At 55.8% G+C, this 17,396-nt stretch overlaps 1 protein-coding gene across 2 annotated transcripts; it reads left to right on the forward strand.

Annotated features, from left to right (window-relative positions):
- Positions 1-1,035: 1,035 nt before the first annotated feature.
- TOB2 (transducer of ERBB2, 2) lies at positions 1,036-10,230 on the forward strand. Of its 2 annotated transcripts, XM_074871040.1 has the most exons (3): positions 1,036-1,552; positions 5,799-5,969; positions 6,066-10,230. In XM_074871040.1, exons 2-3 carry the CDS (start codon positions 5,885-5,887, stop codon positions 6,905-6,907), a joined length of 927 nt encoding a protein of 308 aa, XP_074727141.1. In that variant the 5' UTR covers positions 1,036-1,552; positions 5,799-5,884; the 3' UTR covers positions 6,908-10,230. The 2 variants fall into 2 exon arrangements, with proteins under 2 accessions (XP_074727141.1, XP_074727140.1); XM_074871039.1 differs by having other exon boundaries at positions 1,039-1,552; positions 5,799-10,230.
- The last annotated feature ends 7,166 nt before the right edge of the window (positions 10,231-17,396 follow it).

Consider the following 17,396-nt stretch of genomic DNA (forward strand, 5'->3'; position numbering starts at 1 on the left):
GCTTCGGGCCAGCCGCGGCGCCGGCTGGCGTAACGGCTGTCCTGGCGGGGCGGGCCGGTGCGGGGCGGGGGTGGCCATGGCCGGGCAGGCCGCGGCCGCCCTGGCGACTACAACTCCCGGCAGGCCCCGCGCCGCGCCCGGCACCGCCCCCGCGCGCACACCCCCTTCGGCTCACTGGCTGAGGCAGCGCACCAATCCGAAGGCGCCGCCGGGCCCGGCCAGCCAATGGAAAGGCTGTTGCTAACACGCCTCAGTTATTTTTAGCACGGCCGCCGCTCGCGCACCTTGCGGGTCCTTCGCCTCCGCGGCGGTCGGGCCGGCACTCCGCTGAAGGCGGAGGCTCACAGGCGTGCGGTGACAAAGTAGTGCGCGGGTTCTGAGCCACGGGGCGTAGGGAGCGGTGCCGGCGGGGCTGAGGCGCCCTCCCTGCCTCGGGGTGCTGGGGCACGGGGCCGTAGGGACAGTTGTGCCTGCTTCTGCCCTCCCTGGGGCGACACCGGCAGGCCTTGCTTGGCCGTGCCCCGTTGTCCCCTGAGGAGATGGGCCTGACAGAGGGCTGGGGGTCCCGAGGGCGTTGCAGTGAGGGAAGGAGCCGGGGCTGCCTGTTCTGCTCACACCCTTCTGGGCGCTTTGCCTCCAAACTCCAGCCCACGCCGTTAGCGGCGCTTGGGGGCTCCAGCACGGGAACGCTTTCACTGGGGTTGTGCCGAGGGCTTGACCCCTCGGGAGTCCGAATCCCCCCTCACCCCGGGGCCGCTCCCGCCACGGAGCCGGGGCCTGACAGCACCAGGCCCCCCGGCCTGGTGTGGCGGCTGCTGCCAACCCCTGTCCTGCGTAGAGGCGAAGAAAATGCCGCTCCTTCCCTCCCCGCTCCCCTTCGATCGCCTCGATGTGGCCCCCTCCCCTGCCGTCCCCCCGCCTCAGGCTAAGCCGCTTGGGGAAATCCTCAGGTCAATCCTCATCCCATCTAAACCCCCTGCTCCTTCCTTCCCCTGGCGCCCAGAGTCGGGGCAGTCCCCGGTGCCACGCGGCTGGCAGCGCCCCCCGCTACGGCTGCTGCACCGGCTGCGAGGCGGGGGGGGAAAAAAGGGGAGAAAAGTGGAATTAAAGCACCCTCCGTCCCCGGGGCGCTGGGGACGGCGGGCTGAGCGGGCGGCGAGGGGAGGGGGAAGTAGTCCCGGCCCGCCCTCCGCGGCCGCATCACGCTGGGCGGGAGCGCGGATCCCTGCGCGGGGTTGCTAAGGGTGAAAGTTTGCCGTGAGTTGGCTCACTTGGGGCCAGGGCGCGGGCGGCTCCGGGCCGGTGGGGTGAGGAGAGGCGGCGGCGGCGGCGATACAGGCACCGGCACCCGCACCCCCACCTCTGGGTGTTCCGCACCACCTCCGGTCCGCGCCGCAGCCCCCGGGCCCGCCCCGCGGAGGAACCGCACCGCCGAGGATAAGGCGAGGGAGGGGACGGGGCAAAGACCCGCACGTACCGCCCGGGCTCCGCCGGCAGCGCCCACGGCCCCTGGCAGCCGCCACCAGCCGCCGGCCCTGGAGCCGAGGACGAAGTAAGTGAGGTCGGGGGTGCTTCCCTCCCACCGCCTTCTCGGGCCGTGTACCCCCCAGCCCGCATAGCCCTTTGTGGCCTCGGCCTGAAGGGGCTCATCGTCCCCGTCCCCGCCCGGGGGAGGTCATTTATCCGTCCGTGGAGCCACCGTGTGGCTGCCGGCCCCCGGGGGGGGTCTTAATGGGGCTTCCAGGGAGGGGGGGGTGTGAAAGTCATTGGGTCGGTGACGCTTTGCAATGCCCCAGTTCACCATTTTGTTCAGGTCCCGCCAGCCCCCCCAGTCTGATGGGGGGACGGGGGAGGGGTGCGGCACAGCCCCAGCAGCCCCGGAAAGGGCAGGCTGGGCCCGGGGGCGGTGGCGGGCACCCTGGGCTGCTGGGGCGAGGGCGGAGGAGGGGGGGGGGAGTGGTCGCCGGGGTGTCTCCCTTCCCGCATGACGGATCCAGCCCCCGCCGGCTTCGGGTGGGGGGAGAAGCCCGGCGACAACAAAGGCGCTGCTGGGGCTGGGCTGGGCTGCACCCCCCCCCCGATCCTGCAGGCCTCGGGGGCCGCCGCCGTGCCCCGCGGGGTGCGTGGGGCCAGGAGCTCGCCCTTGAGGCGGTGGGGGAAACATCTTTCCCCCCTCTGTCAAAGGGCTCTTTTGGAGACCTTGTTTGCGACCCGGCGTGTCCCACCGTGGGGACGGGGACGCGGGGCTCGTGGGGCTTCCTGAGCCCCGTCCCGCAGCCGTGGGGCAGGGGGGGGGTGGGAGGCTGCTGTGGGGTGGGGACGCGCCTCCCCGTCCCTGCCGAGAGGGAGGGGAAGGGAAGAAGGGGGCGGCTGCCCGGCGGTCCCGAGCGCCGGGCCGCGGGGCGTGTTCCCCGCCGTGGGCAGCGCCAGGGCGCATGTGCCGTGGAAAATTTTGTGCCCTGCCCCGCCGAGCAAAGCGCCGGGCCGGGCCGGCCGCGGGGCGCGACGGGAGGCGTAGTCCGGGGGCGAAGTAGGTCGCGGGGCGGGGAGGGGGGGCGAGGACTACAACTCCCAGCGTGCCCCGCGGGGGAGGGGGGCGCGGAGTGAGGCTGTCCGGCCGGGTCACCAGAAATGGCCGCTCTCCCGGGCAGGGGGCGGCCAGTCGCCTGCCTCGGGTGCGTCTCCGCAGGGCCGCGCGCCTCGAGTTGGGGGAGCCCTTCCGCCAGCCGTGGTGTGGGGGGAGGCCGGAGAGGGGGCCCGTGTGCCGGCCGGGTGTGGCCCGCTCTGGGGCCGCGGGTCGTCGTCGTGGCAGCCGTCTTTTAAAGCCCCTGGGAGCGCCGCTGGTGAGGGTGAGGCGGCAGCCCGGCGGTTCCTGGGGGCCAGGCCCCTCTCGGGAGCTTGGAGCGGATACTCGCAAGGTCACCCGCCGTGTTTGCGTAGCGAGGAGCAGAGGGCATCCTTCTCGTGTTTGCTCTCTGATGCAAGTGACTGTTTGGCCTCTCTCCTTCAGCACGTCAGCGTGCTGGTAAACAAGGGGTCTGAGGGGGCTCCCGCGCTCCCTCCGCAGAGCAGAGGAACAGCCCTTTGTTCCCAGCCGGCACCTCAACGTTCTGCCTGTGGTACAGTAAGAAATGCTGGCAATGTGGGCAAGCCTCTCTTTAGGAAAGACTGGTCAGAATACCTTTACAATTGATATTTAGTTGTTTTTCATCTTGGAGTCTTGGTGCTTAAGCTGTTTGGGTTTTTTTAAATTTTATTTTACTACCAACTTATATTTTGGTGCAGCAGAAAGAGATTGAGGGAGTCCTACTGGAGCACACCATATCGTGTCAACAACAAGAGGGGAGTCAGTGATATCTCTGACCTTCTGTGCCTTCTGCAAGTATCACCTATATCCAGATACCTTGGCATCTCTTGGTATTATTACATTAACTAATTCATCTTTTTTATAGTCAAGGCACAGAGTATTTCCCTTTTAGGAAGGGGGAGTACTTCTTAGAGAAAAGAGGCAATGATTCAATGATTTATAATTGTATCTCCTCCCTGTCTTCTGCAGAAGGTTGATGAGGATGTGGGCTCCTCAAAGTATCTTAAGGCATTTGTGTTGCAGATAGGGTGGTAACAAATTTTCACCTGTGCTCCTTTCCCAATCTGTAATTTCTGATTTCTTAATAGATTTTGGACCTGGATTAGAGTTTATCACATGAGATTAAAAGCTTTACAAACTGGCTGTTCTCTTCTTGCTTAATTTGCTGGGATCCCAAGCTGTCCTCTCCCTCGGATGCCTCGAAGCCAAAGGAGTGAGAGGGCTCCATGTAATTCCTGCTTTGAGGTAGTATAGGACATATAACATCTAGTTAACATTTAGGTGTGCCCTTTCAGAGGTTTGTTTCATGCCATTTTCTCTGGAAAAGGCTCCATCTCTGTGCTGAGACTCTTGCCTTCTGAAAATGGCTTCTCCTTCCTGTTCTCTGAAAAACTCTGCCTGTTTATTTCTTTGCTGTTCATCTGTTTTTATTTGAACTTGATCAGGTCTTGGTGACCTACCGAAAGTTGTTACACTACAGTAATTGCTTAGAGCAGGTTTTAAAGGCAGGACTTCTTTCCCTCTTTTCCATCCCCTCATTTCTGTGTTGTTTCTTGTTGCTGAGTCAAACCCGAAGGGGATTCCTTCCAGAACTGACCACCTTGTTGACAGACTTGAGGTGTGGGATTTGCTTCTGGTTACCATTATCCTGAGGCCAAGCCTCTCTGAACTCAGACTAGTACAGAAAAAGCATAGAATCTGCACCCCCTTTTTTTATAATAAAGCCTCAAAATATTTGAGGGTTTCTTTAAAATTTATTTAATCCTTCTTGCCCACTAAACTAGACCAAGCAAACAAGTCTGGTCAGTTTTTTCTTCCTCCTGACCTAGAGCAGCATGGATACCTGGTTGTGCTGCTGGGATTCCCGGTTTTTCACGGGAATGCTGACACTGTATGTTTGTACTCCATCCACACCCCCATATAATTGGCACAAGTCATAAACAATGGCTTGAGTGCTGCGTGAGAGCATCCCCAAAGCCCATTTTAGGAAGATGCTTGAACACGGTGTGTCTGTTTGAGCAAGGTGAGGGCAGCTGAAGACAGAGCGGCCTCTGACTAAGCTGCCAATTAAAAACTGGATATTCTGCTTCCCCCTGGAGAGGTGTGGAGGCTACTGGAAGTGTGCTTCCTCTTAAAATATCCGTGGGATTAATTTTCTTTGGATGGGTGACAGAGCATGGTGCTGACCTACCTGGGGGGTTTTTTTGTACCCAGATGAACATTGTTTGCAAATCTGTGTATAATGGGGGAGTTGAGTGTTGTGGGTTTGCATTGTGCTTTTGTGGGTTCTCTCCATTTCAGAAGCTTCTTCACGAGGGAGGGAGGGAAGGAGGATTACTTCAGTCTTTGGCAAGCATTTTCAGTTTTTATTAAGAAGGTACCTGGTCCTGGCAGAGCTCATCTTCCCTCTGCGCAGGGATAAGCGATGTGAACTGTATTGGACAGGCTGTTGGCACGCGTGTGTTTTGTGACCTTGTGCACTTTTCCTGTCCCCCTCTCCCCCACAACTGAATTAAACTGGGATTTTAGGCTTGTAGCTAGGCAGAGCCTTAACTGGATATGCTTAATAAGATATGTGCCTGCCAGTCAAGGAGATAATAAACACGGGCTGGCAGCTGGTGCCTCAGCGCCCTCCCTCGCTCCTTCTCATCCCTTCTGCGCTTCTGCCAGCAGGACGTGGCACCCGGCATGACCACCCAGCCTCCCGGAGGAGAGGCTGGCCCTGCCGTCCTGAGCACGAGCAGGTCTCTGCACAAGCTGCTGAGTGAGTCACGAGGCTGTTCAGGTGCTGCGCTTATGTTCTGGGGAGGCTGGTGCAGGTGAACTGTGCTGGAAGCAGCTGAGTGCCAGGGCAGAGAGAGGCGTGTTAGATGTGCTGATACAGCTCTGCCAGAGCAGACAGTTGGCCTGCCAGGTTTCAGCAGTGGTACTTGGCAATGGGGTGAGTATAATGTACATACCTGTGTGAAGGTAGTAGCTACACCCTTATTTCTTCTGTGGAGGAGCAGGGAGACTCCTCCCTACCAGCATCTCTCTGGTTTGAGGGCCAGTAGATTTGGGGTGACTCTCCTAGAGGGCATCAGTGCTTGTTAGTCTTTGTGCAAACTGTTCATTCTGCTTTTGTTAATGAAAAAGCATCGCTGTTCACCTCAACAGGTGGAGAGTTGTTGTGTTCTCTCGTCTTCATCCATCCTTTTCTTTTTTTCCCTAGGTCTGTTTGGAGCCAAATCTTGTCTATGTGTGTGTCATTTTGTCTCTTTTAATACACTGCCCTGACTTGCTTGCCGTGAAGGGAGTATGCATCTGGAGATCAAAGTTGCTCTTAACTTCATCATCTCATACCTGTACAACAAGCTTCCTCGGAGGCGGGCAGACCTGTTTGGTGAGGAGCTAGAGCGCCTGCTGAAGAAGAAATATGAGGGTCACTGGTACCCAGAGAAGCCTCTGAAGGGATCTGGCTATCGCTGTGTTCATATAGGGGAGACGGTGGATCCAGTGGTGGAGCTGGCGGCCAAGCGGAGCGGGCTGGCCGTGGAGGATGTGCGTGCCAATGTGCCGGAAGAGCTGAGTGTCTGGATCGATCCTTTTGAGGTTTCCTACCAGATCGGTGAGAAGGGCTCTGTTAAGGTCCTCTACCTGGATGACAGCGAGGGCTGCAGTGCCGTGGAGCTGGACAAAGAAATCAAGAGCAGTTTCAACCCCGATGCCCAGGTATTTGTCCCCATTGGCAGCCAGGACAACTCGCTGTCCAACTCTCCGTCCCCCTCCTTTGGCCAGTCACCTAGCCCCACCTTCATCCCTCGCTCTGCCCAGCCCATCACTTTTACCACTGCCACGTTTGCTGCCACCAAGTTTGGCTCTACCAAGATGAAGAAGGGCGGAGGAGCCGGAGGAGGGGGTGGTGGAGCAGGGGCTGGGCAGCAGCCGAGGATGGTCAGGTCTCCGACCACCAACCTGCTGAAGCAGAAGGGCCTCTCCCTGTCCATGCACTCTCTGAACTTCATCGGGAGTGCTGGGAGCCAAGCCCCGCAGTCGCAGCTCTCCCCCAACGCCAAGGAGTTCGTTTACAGCGGCGGGTCGCCGGGAGCCAGCAGTCTCTTCTTCGATGGGGTTGCCAGTGAGAGCCAGGCCAGCAGCATCCCACCGACATCGCAGTTCAATGCCGGCACGGGTGGTACCTTTGATATGGCTCAGGTCTTTGGTGGCAGCACCAACAGCCTCTTTTTGGAGAAGTCTCCTTTTGTGGAAGGACTCAGCTACAACCTGAATGCCATGCAGTATCCCAGCCAGTCGTTCCAGCCTGTTGTCCTGGCCAACTGAACACAAGGAAGGAGAGTATTTTGGGGTGGGGAGGGAGGGGGGGAAACAAGAACAAAACAAACAAGAGGGAGAGAATAGAAATATACAGAAAATATTCAAATCTTATAAATATAGCTTCTTGGGAAAAGAGAGAGCCCAGTGTTGTTGCGCTGTGCTGGCAACGCTCCTGAAGCACTGACTTGTTTTTTAACTCAGTCCCTGTGCTTTTTTCCTACTCACTTTTTTACTCCTTAACTGAGTCTTGAGATTTTTTTCAGTTTGTGTTTCCCCCAGCCCAGGGCTGGTGCAACCATAGGTCACGATGCTCCTGATTCCCTGCACCCGCCCCAGCGCTGGACACAGGGTCCTTCCACCTGGGTGTAGGGATGTTGTCTTCGTACCGCTGGAGGAGGAACAGGGAGAGGATGAGTCAGTGTCGGTGGAGATACACACGCTCTTCTTGTGTGCTAGCCAGAAATGGGTGGGTGAGCTTGCTTTTTCTGTTACGGCTCTGCGTGTAGACGGAGAGCATCTACTGTGCCCACGGGCGTAGACTGTTGTGCTGTTGTTGCTCCAGCCCGGGCTGGCATCAGCTGTTCTGTCTGTGTGCTGAAAAGCACCAACTCTTCTCCTTGACCGCCTCCCAGCATGTAGCAGGGAGGGCAGAGCATTACTGTGAAATGGCTTCTTCCTGCTCCCTTCCTCATCTGCAGTTCCAGCCGTGGCTCCAGGAGGACAGCACTTTGAACTGACTATGGTCATTGTCCCCTGCTCTGCGTGTGGGTGAGAGGGCCTTTGTGTGCCTGCTCGGGCCGGCCAGTCGGTCGGGTGACAGCCCTGTGGCGTAGAGACACCATCCGCCTGTCCCTGCGGCCGGGGGGTGGCGCTGAGCCAGGCGGCACCACTTGGATCCTGCCCCCACTTCCCAGACGTTCTCCCCAGCAGCAGGGGCCAGCATCCACCTGAGGTGGTTTCTGAGGTGTGAGTTCTTGTTCCCTGCTATGAATTCATCTTTTTGTCTCTGAGAGGGAATTCCTTCCTTTTTAGTTAGCGAGGCAGTACTACTTTTGAGGAAGAGAAAGGGCTATGTTGTTGAAGCTGCTCTCTTGAGTGGTAGCATAAGGATTTGTGCTTTTGGCCAGGTACACACACCTGACTGGAGGAGCGAGAGGAGGTGGCTCGTCTGGTGCGGAAGGGAAGCACCTAGCATAAACTCACCATTCCAGCCAGATCATGTCAGCCCGGATAGCGGCAGGCTTAGAACAGAGCGGGGACAGGCACTCCGAAGGCAAGCGGATGTCCCGGCGTGTGAATGTGTGGTGCCTCCCCACCACGGGGCTGGGATCTGGGAACACTCCTGCAGCTTTCCCCGGGATGATGCGCTGCAGTTGGGCTTTTCAGCTAAGTTGCTTCTGTGTCGGGGACTCCAAAACCCACCTGTATGGCAAGGTTGAAGGAGGACTGCTTCTTGCCCAGGCAGGGTGGAGGCTCTCTGGGGGGGAAGGAGGTTTCCTTGGAGGCTGTTGTGGGAGTATGGAAGCGTGCAAAGAGGAGAGAGATGGAGATGATGAGACTCCAGTCTTTGAAGTTCTCAGTTTAAAAGAAAAATAAGCTTTTTGCTGCCTTCCAAACTTGAGGTTTGGTTTTACTTTAATGATGTCTCTGGAGCACCCTCTGAAACCCACTTCTCCTGTATCTGTTGAACCAATGTGCTCTTTCAAGACATCCCTGTTTCAGGGGAGATGGGCTTGAACTCGTGCTTTTCCCCGCTCCCTCCCTTCCAGCCGAGATGAAGGCACTCCAGCCCTCTTGTAGTTGAGTTGCCGATGAGCCTTTGCAGAGGCAGCGGGCTCTCCCAGGGAGACTGGCACTGCCTGGAGCTCTTTCAGGAGAGCTTCCAGCACTCCCTTCCCCTCGCTGGGTGGCTGGTGGGGAGGCACGGCCCCGACCTCGTGCCCAGCGACCTCGCGCCCAGCACGGGTTCCTGAGCAGGCTGCTTGCCCTCAGGCTATGACCAATGCAGCAGGTGGGCAAGGAGAGCAGTGCCCAGCTAGCCCCCCCAGACTGGTGCCTGCAGCCTCAACCCTGCAGGTTTCCAGACTAGGACAAGCTGCTGAGGAATGGCTGAGCTGTTGGGTTCCCACTTTTTTTTTTTTTTTTTTTTGAACCCTCCACTTATAGACGTTACCACTGCCACCCCATCCTTCTCCCCAGGAGTGTGCTGCTGAGTGCCAGCCCACTTGCCACGCTGGACTGAGGGGTGCTGAGCCCCTGATGGCAGGACCCGGTCCACTTGTCCCTGCACTGTCCCTGCATCTGGCAAAGCCACCTGTGAGCCACTGCCGCGGGACAGCGTGCTCCCCTCTGGCACAGGGAGGGAGGGGAGAGGTGGGGATGCCCCCGGCCACCCGCTTATGTGTGTGAAGCTTTGATGCTGCTTTGCCCTGCCACACGTATTATACCTGCTTTAAAAATAGTGGTATGAGTGGAAGGAGGGAAAGAGGAGGGACCAACCTCTGTATCTTAAAAGGAAAAAAGCGTGCTTCAGAAACGTTCCTCCAGCGTCAGGCAGCAATGGAAACTAACGGCCTTTTCGGGTCTTTTCTAGTCTTGGATGTAGGCGTTCAGCTTCAATTTTATTTTTTAAAAACCTGCACTAATTTACCTGGTTTCTTAGGAAGAGAAGAGAGAAATTTTTTTTTAACTTTTATTTTTTATGGGTTTGTGTTCTTTTTGTTGATGTCTGTTTGTATTGAATAATTTGCTACATTTGTAAAATGTAAGAGGTATATATAATATATGTATATTTCTAACGTAAAAAACTGTAATTTTTTTCTTTTCAAGATTTTTTCTTAAAAAGAGGAGAGAAAAAAATATTTTTTCAGGAAAAAAACTTTAAAAAAAAAAAGTGGTGAAGATTCCTTTCTCCCCACTCAGCCTCCCTCCTTTCCCTCCCACCCCTCTCCGAGGAGTGAATTGACAGTTGCCTTGTGGGAGAGAATGAGTGAAAGAGGACAGAAGTCTGTGTGTCTCCCAGCGGAGGGTTTCCATGTGTGCTCTGCTTGGGTTTCTGAGAAGGGGGCTACTGAGAGGGGGAACCCCGGGGGTTGCTGTCTTTTTTTTTTCTTTTTTTCATTTTTTTTTCTTTAGCGAAGGAGGAATACAATCAGAGTTTTGTATTCAGAATGTTGTGCAATATTTTGGAACGGGACATTGGTGTGTCTAGAGGTTTAGTTAAAAACAAAACAAAAAAAAAAAAACAAAAACAAAAAGGTTGATCAAATCTGTACAGTTTCTATTGTTCCAGATTTTTTTAAGTTTGTATTAAAAGCATGATATAATAACTGGTTGTTGTGTGGTGTGTGCTCGGTGGGGAGAGAACACCTTGGCCATGCCTGTTCCCAGATGAGGAGGGACACGGCTGCCTTCCCTGCCCACCTTCTGCTGAGCTGGCCCTTGGCACCTTCCTCTCGCAGGCCAGGTCGCTGATTTGTGGCGTATTCAGCAGCAGCTTCATTGCGTTAGGAATAGCCCGGCACTGCCCAGGCTTGTGCAACACGGCAAGGGCAGCTGTCTCCCTGACCTCTTGTGCTGCCGAGAATAGCAGCAGCCTAGGAAAAAGTGGCGGTGTGCCTAGCCTGCCGGGTCCTGCCGTGATTCAGCTCCCTGGCGAGGGGGGCAGAGCCTCTCTCCCTGGGGGAGTGGGATGCTTTTTGCCTTTGGCGCGTGGTGCCTCGGGGGCCTTCAGTCAGTCAACAGAGTTCCTAAAATACCCGGCTTCTGTGGCCACTTGCCAGGGCTGTCACCTGTGAGGCTGGGCTGGGATCTGTCTGGTGTCATTGCGTGGGGTAGATGGAGCCTTCCCTGGCAGTGGTTTTTGCAGAGGGGGTGCTGTTTGTGGGTCAGTTTCTCTCCCCTCTGTGCAAACTCATTTAGGTTTATCCTGGGCTGTCTGGGGTACTTGCTGAGCAAAGGAAGCCTCAAGGTGCCTGTGCAGGCTGTGCCCTCTCTCCTGGGAATGTTCATCTGGGGTGACTTCTAGCAGGGTGGGCTTGAGGCTGGGTATGAGAACAAGCACTGGGGATGGAGGTCTGATTTTGTGTTGGTTTTTTTTTTCTAACCTTTCATTGCTCAGCTTTAATCAGAGTTTCTGTCAGAGGAAGCCACTCCTTTTGAACAAGATGGGCTGAGGTGGTCCTGCTGTGTTGAGAAAGGTGCTGAAATGCCAGTCCCACGCCACGGGTGCCGCATGGCTGCATGACCCAGCTTCCCCAGCCCCACTGTGCTCCTGCTGCCTCCTGATCGAGGGGCGGCTTGTGGCTCCCCAGCTGCCTCCTTAAAAAGCTGTTGGAGTTGCTCTGAATGTACTTGAGGAAACCAAGGGTGGAGCTGGTACTGGTTACTGGCTCCCACTAGCATCCTTGCCCACACCCCATCAGCCCCTCTAGCCTGAATTTCTTCCTGGAAGAGCTTGGTCTGCCTTGCCCTTGGCTTTGCAAGCCCTGGGAGCTGGGCTGTTGCTCGTGCCTGCTTCGTGCCACGTGACTGTCACACTCTGCTAAGCAACAAAACTATTTTTTCCCCTTTGTGTCTCAAACCCCTTGTAATCATTTATCAAGAGCATGCACAAACTCTTGCCCTTAGACACGTTTCTGGAAATGGAAAATCGAGGGCAAGTATGTGCCTTCCTGATCCTTGCCCTGCATTTGCTGGGCGGTAACGTGGGGAGGCACAGAGCCTTTCCCTTTTTGGGCACAGGTAGGCCGAGCAGTGGGGCCTAGAGTTAGTTTACAACCGATAGCTGTGCAGCCTGGGCAGGGATTAGGGAAAAGGCTTAGTATAGCCTCGCTCCTCCTGAGGTATTTGTCCCTGTGCTGTCTCAGGGAGCCTGAAGAGTGTGGGGAGGTGAAACAGCCACCTGAAAGCAGCGTGCAGGGACACAGGGGTCTGCCCTCTGTTGACATGCAGAGAGGGAAAGAGGTGCCGGAGCCCCACACTCGGCTGGTGCAGGATGGTGCCCAGGGTGGTGCCCAGGCGTGGGACTGTTTGCCGGTTGTTTGGGCAGTGACCGAGTCAGTCCCCAGATAGGGTGCTCCAGCAAGGCACAGCAACAAGATGGGACCTGTCTCTTGAAACCTCCAAAGCGAGGGGCGTGGGGGTGTTGTTTAGACACTCGTCACAGGGGACTCCGTTATTAAGAAGGAAACTTGCAACTTGAGTCACCGAGCAGGCGGGCTCCCACCTGAAAGGAGGAGACAGTTTGAGTAGAAAATGCCATGCTTCAGCCTTGGGCTTTTCAGTCTGTGACAGCAGCAGTTTCTGACACGAATCGGGCTGTTCTGGGAGAGGGAGGGGGCTGGCAGCCCAAGGAAAGCCTTATGCAAGCATGAAAAGCTGCCTGTAAGGCAGTCGTGCCCTGGACTGTGTTTTAAATACAGGCCCAGCGAAACAGCCCGAGTTTGCTCCATCAGGAGAGCATCTCCTGCTGCCCCAGAGTCTCCCAGAGACTTGGGATTGTTGAGACTGAATAACACATGGCGCAGGCACCACTGACAGTGAGTGCCTCCCCGTGCCCCGGCACTTGCTGACGTGCCAGGACCAGAAGGTGGAAAAACACCACTGGTGGGGGGCCGGGACCCGCCGAGCCCTTGGCATCCCTGAGGAGTGCTCCTGCCAATGTCACCTGCTCCCCGCTCACATGGCTGCGGCCCTGGGGGCTGCCTGTGGCCCTGGCGGGTGCAAGGCTGATGCCACGGTCGCAGAGGGACGGCTGGGTCTTCCCACCCCATGTGCGTCCTCCGCTGGAGCACAGGCACCAGCCGGGAGGCAGGCTGTGGCCAAGGTTATCCACCTCCCAAACCTTGTGCTTTTTCCTTTGGTTTCTATGGCCGGGCTCCAATTCAAACACGGCCGGGAACACGCTCGCCCCGGCCCTTGCAGAGCTGTTCTTCCACTGTCCCCCCTGCTGCCACCTGCGTCGTCACCTCCAGAAACCCTGTCTGCTTTTTATAAAGCTGCCAAGAACGAAGCTTTCACCCCTCGACCTCAAGACACCCCGGCGAAGGCTAAGCACTGGCCGGCACACACAGTTGTACCTGTCAGTGAAGGGCCAATTTGTGTGATGGCCAGTTTGTGTGTGGCCATTGCCAGCGGCAAAAGTGACTCCAGCAGGGTAAGTGCATGTGCTGGGGAGGGACACGTGATTTTTTTTTTTCCCCCCAGGAAGCCCTCAGAGGCACAGCAGTGGGACAGGAAAATGAGATCTCTGCGAAGAAGGTTCAGGGTCAAATTTTGCCGCTTTGCCTTGAGGAGGGGCAGGGAATGGTGCAGGTGGAAGCGTGGGGGAACTCGCTCCCTCTTCACAACACCAAGGAGGTCAGTGTGGTCCCTGTGTTATTCCGCACTTGCTGAAACTGAGCTGAGGGGTTTTTTTGCTTATTTTTGTTGGCCTCGCACAACCTGCCACGCTGCTGACGCAGCCTGACTGCTGAAGGAAGCAGATCCCTGGGACGGAGTGTGTCCCTCCCACTCAGCAGGGTGTTTCCACCAAGGGCAAAGTTTTCCTTCGAGTGAATCAGCCAGAAACCGCTTGCAGAAGGTGCAGCTGGGGCTTTCATCAGAAAAAAAAAAAAAAGCCAAACCCAAAATGACCCACACAAGGTGATATGTAGGGAGGTCAATGGGCGATGTTGCTGCAGCAGGAAACACTTCTTTCATGGGCCTCAGTTGCAGAGCTCGGCAAATTCACGCAAGGGCCAAGTCCAGCTTCCCTCAGCAAGAGGCACTTTTGCATTTCTTGATCTTCCTGCAGTCAGGTTCATTGTCAACACGTGCTGCTCTGGGCTCCTGCAGAGGCCTGAACGACGTTGCAGCAGGCCCTGGGTGCCTTTCCAAAATCTGAGGTCACCCTCCATCCCTGCCTGTGCCCAGCATCGCTGTGCAGCACCTGGCTGCAGCCGGCAGGACACACCGGTGTCACCCGCGGAGCCCGCTGCCTGCCACAGCAGTGTCACTCGCACAATGCACAGGGCAAGTGAGGGGCCGTGGGCACGCAGGAAAACCAGGGGAGGCCCGAAGAGACCTCATCTGCCAGGGTAGCACTGGGGTTTGCATCCTTGGGACAGACTGGCAGCACAGCGGAGAACAAGGAGAAAGGAGCAGCAGAGGTGTCTGGAAGACCGCAAACACGAGCCAGGGATGGATTGAGGATTAGAGAGGGAAGGAGGACAGCACCCTGGGGACATCCAGGGTGTTCACACATGAGTGCAAATGTCACGGGGAGACTGGAACTCCCCTCTTCCCTTCACCACCTGGTGAAATGGTGCGTGTTCCTGGTGACCCAACATGGGTGGCAGCTGCATAGGTCTCCTTCCCGGCTGGCACAGCCCAGCATAACCTCTCAAACCCCACCTGGCTCCCTGCTTGTCACACTCTCATGCATGATTATCCTCCAACTCTCCCTCTGGACTGGTCCTGACATGGTGGTTCCCCTCTGGGGTCACCGCCAGCTCTTGAAGGGCGCTCATGTGTCACAGCACTGTCATTGCCTCCAGCACAGACATGGAGATGCTGGGGCTTGGGGAGGGGCCGTGGCTTTGCCATGCTCATGAGGAGCATGAGTGCCGGGGCTGGCACCCATCGGTCTCTCCTGCCGCCCCACGCTGATCCTGCCAGTGCTGGGAGCTGCTCCGAATGGGAAAGGCAACGACGCAGAGGGATGGGCTGGAGACTCGCCAGGGAAGGACAGCTTATCCCTTGCAGCCACACCATTGCCAGCTATCCACCAAGGAAGGGAAAGGGCTTGACAAACCCAGACAAAAATAGGGTCTAACAAAATAAACCCGGAAAGGGTGCAGGTGGGCTGTGATGCTCCAAGGCAGAGCTGCTGAGGAGAGCTGTCTCGCTGCGTAAGCAGTTGCTGTTGGACAGGGCATTGAACGCTATAACCTACAGCCTAAGTACTAACACATCAGCATGGGGAACCACAAATTGCTGATTTTTTGGAAACATAAGCAAAGGAACTTTCTTATATTCCAGATTATAAATCACAGCACAGATCAAGTATATAAAACCACACAAGAGAGACCTCACTTGTTCCTTCAAACTAGAAACTTGGCCATTGAGACCGATTAATACAAAGCCAGCTAAGAAAGATTATTTTATTCTGATAAGACTTTATTTTTAATCTTGGTGTGATTCTCTTCTCCAAAGGCACAGTGCTCTTTGAAAAATATTATTTTTCCTCCATGGAGATACTTGTTTGGGGAATTTTTTGACCAACCAGTGCACATAAGTAGAAACCTTCCCAAAGTTAATGGTTACAGAAGTGACAGCGGGGACTACAATAGCTCCATAGCAAGCAGAGAATAATACAGCATCTAACCAGCATGTACTCCATCAAAGTCATATTAGATCAGTATTTATTGCAGGAGAAAGCCACTGACCACATCTCTTTGTCATACAGATATTCAGCACACAGACAACATCATAGCTGAGGAGATTTTCCTACTTTATATTTTTAAGAGAAAACTCCAGGCTTCCCAATGTGCACCTTAAAATGCTACAAGAGGGCCTGAGCCCATCCAACCTTGGTCCCAGTGTTTTGTATCGTGGGGTGCCTGAGACCGAAGCGTTGTCTCCACTGATCTCACGGAGTAACTGCTAAGGGCTGCTGTGGGGACTTGTGGGTCTTCCAGCAGCATCTGATTGATCCCTGCCCCTATCACTGAGCTTCTCTGGAAAGCAGGATGAACTGGTTGAACGAGGTCATCTGAGGCCCACAACAGTAATCTGCAAAGCATGACTAGGAAGTGGAGGTCTGTGTTGGTAACTGTGCTGACCCTTCCCTTGCCTGGCCAGTAGAGCTTCATAGTCCAGAACCGGTTGGGGCTGGACATCTTCCTTTAACATCCCTGGTGTTCTGAAAAGTTGCGCAAGTGTATTCCCCAGAGCTGCTCTGCCCACATAGGGCTGCAAGAGCCGGCGGGAGCTGCCCATTACCATGGGGAAGCCACAAAAGCAAGACCACAGAACCCCACTGGAAAAGCCCATGTCGCCTCAGTGGTGCAGCAAAGCTTCCCACAAATGGCTGAAGGTGCCTGTTGGCTTCGACAGCCTGGGAGGTAAAAGGCCGGGGGGGGGGCGGTCACTGTGTTTACCTGGTTGAAAAACCCCACTGATTTTATCCAGTGAGACTTGTTGACCTCGACAGAATTGGATACAGGGAGCTGGCTATGATCTCACAAAAAAACGCCAAACACCTCCCCAGGTATTTTCCTGTGGTACGACTCAAGGAAGGTACAATTAGCAAGGGCACCCCCATTTACTTCACTGTCTAATTTTGTTCCCCTCTCCCTGAAAGGTCTGCAGACAGAAAAGGGTCTTCATTGCAGGCTGTGCCACTGCCCTGCCAGCCAAATGCACAGAGAGCTCTTCCTCTCCTTCCGTGTCTGGCGAGGTTGTTGGCCATCCTCTTCTTCACCTGAAGATGTTGGTGGGGGAATTAGTAACTGCTGCTGCTGCAGGGAGTCACGTTTCCTCCTGGAGGTGCTTGTCACTTGGCAGGATCTTACTCATCTTGTGGTGGCAGTGGCTGGCTTTCCAGGCTCTGCCACTGGCAAAGCAGGCTGCAGGGCCATGGCTCTCCACCTCGCAACCACCCAAAAGCCTCTGGCCCAGGGGCACAGCCAGCTTCACTCCTGCCTGGAGCCTACCCTGCCAAAGAATTTGCTTGTGCTGTGTGAATGCTGACCTCTTCACACCTTGCCAGGCAAAGCAGGCTGGACCTCGGGGAGTGAAATGCTCAGGCTGGCCCACAGCTGAGTTTATCTGCTCTCCCTTGTGGATGCTTTTCACCAAGCAGACTACTAAGGAAGGTGGACAGATGCAACTGCATCTCTACAATGTTTTCTGTTACATGCACCTGCTGCCAGAGGCAATAGGAAGACCTCAAGAGTGTGGAAGGGTTTCCCAGCTCTCTGGCTATGATAGCAGCTAATGCCACCATGGGTGCTGGTATTCCCCAGGTAGGAGCTCATGCACCTGGGGAGCTTGGGAAGCAACCTTCTCTAGAGCCCCAGCCTTCTCCTCTCCCTCACCTCTCTATCTTCCTTGCTCCAGTGAATTATTTTCCCTAAATGCTGTGGCCTGATCCTGGGAGCAAACAGCAGCAGGGTACAAGGGAGACTTCTGCCACCACTGAGCAGCCGTATGTCTCCCCCTAGTACCTTTGCCTCCTGGTGGGCCCATCCCCCTGTGCCATTCACCTGTGATCGACTGATTCCCTTTTTTTCCCCTCCACAGCTCCTCCTGATTTTCTTCACTTTCCACACATGCCCTGCCTGGCTGGCAATGGCTGCCCTCCACGCAGTGAAACAGCATTTGCAAAAATATCTGCATGGCACGTAGCGGCAGGAGCTCATCGCTGCACTGTAGCGCAGGGGACTTCAAGCACAGCAAGAGCGCTGGCTGCACACTGGCACGTTTTGGAGCAGTTGGCTTGACTGGCAGA

The sequence above is a fragment of the Strix uralensis genome, chromosome 5, assembly GCF_047716275.1.
Source record: "Strix uralensis isolate ZFMK-TIS-50842 chromosome 5, bStrUra1, whole genome shotgun sequence".
NCBI lineage: Eukaryota > Metazoa > Chordata > Aves > Strigiformes > Strigidae > Strix > Strix uralensis.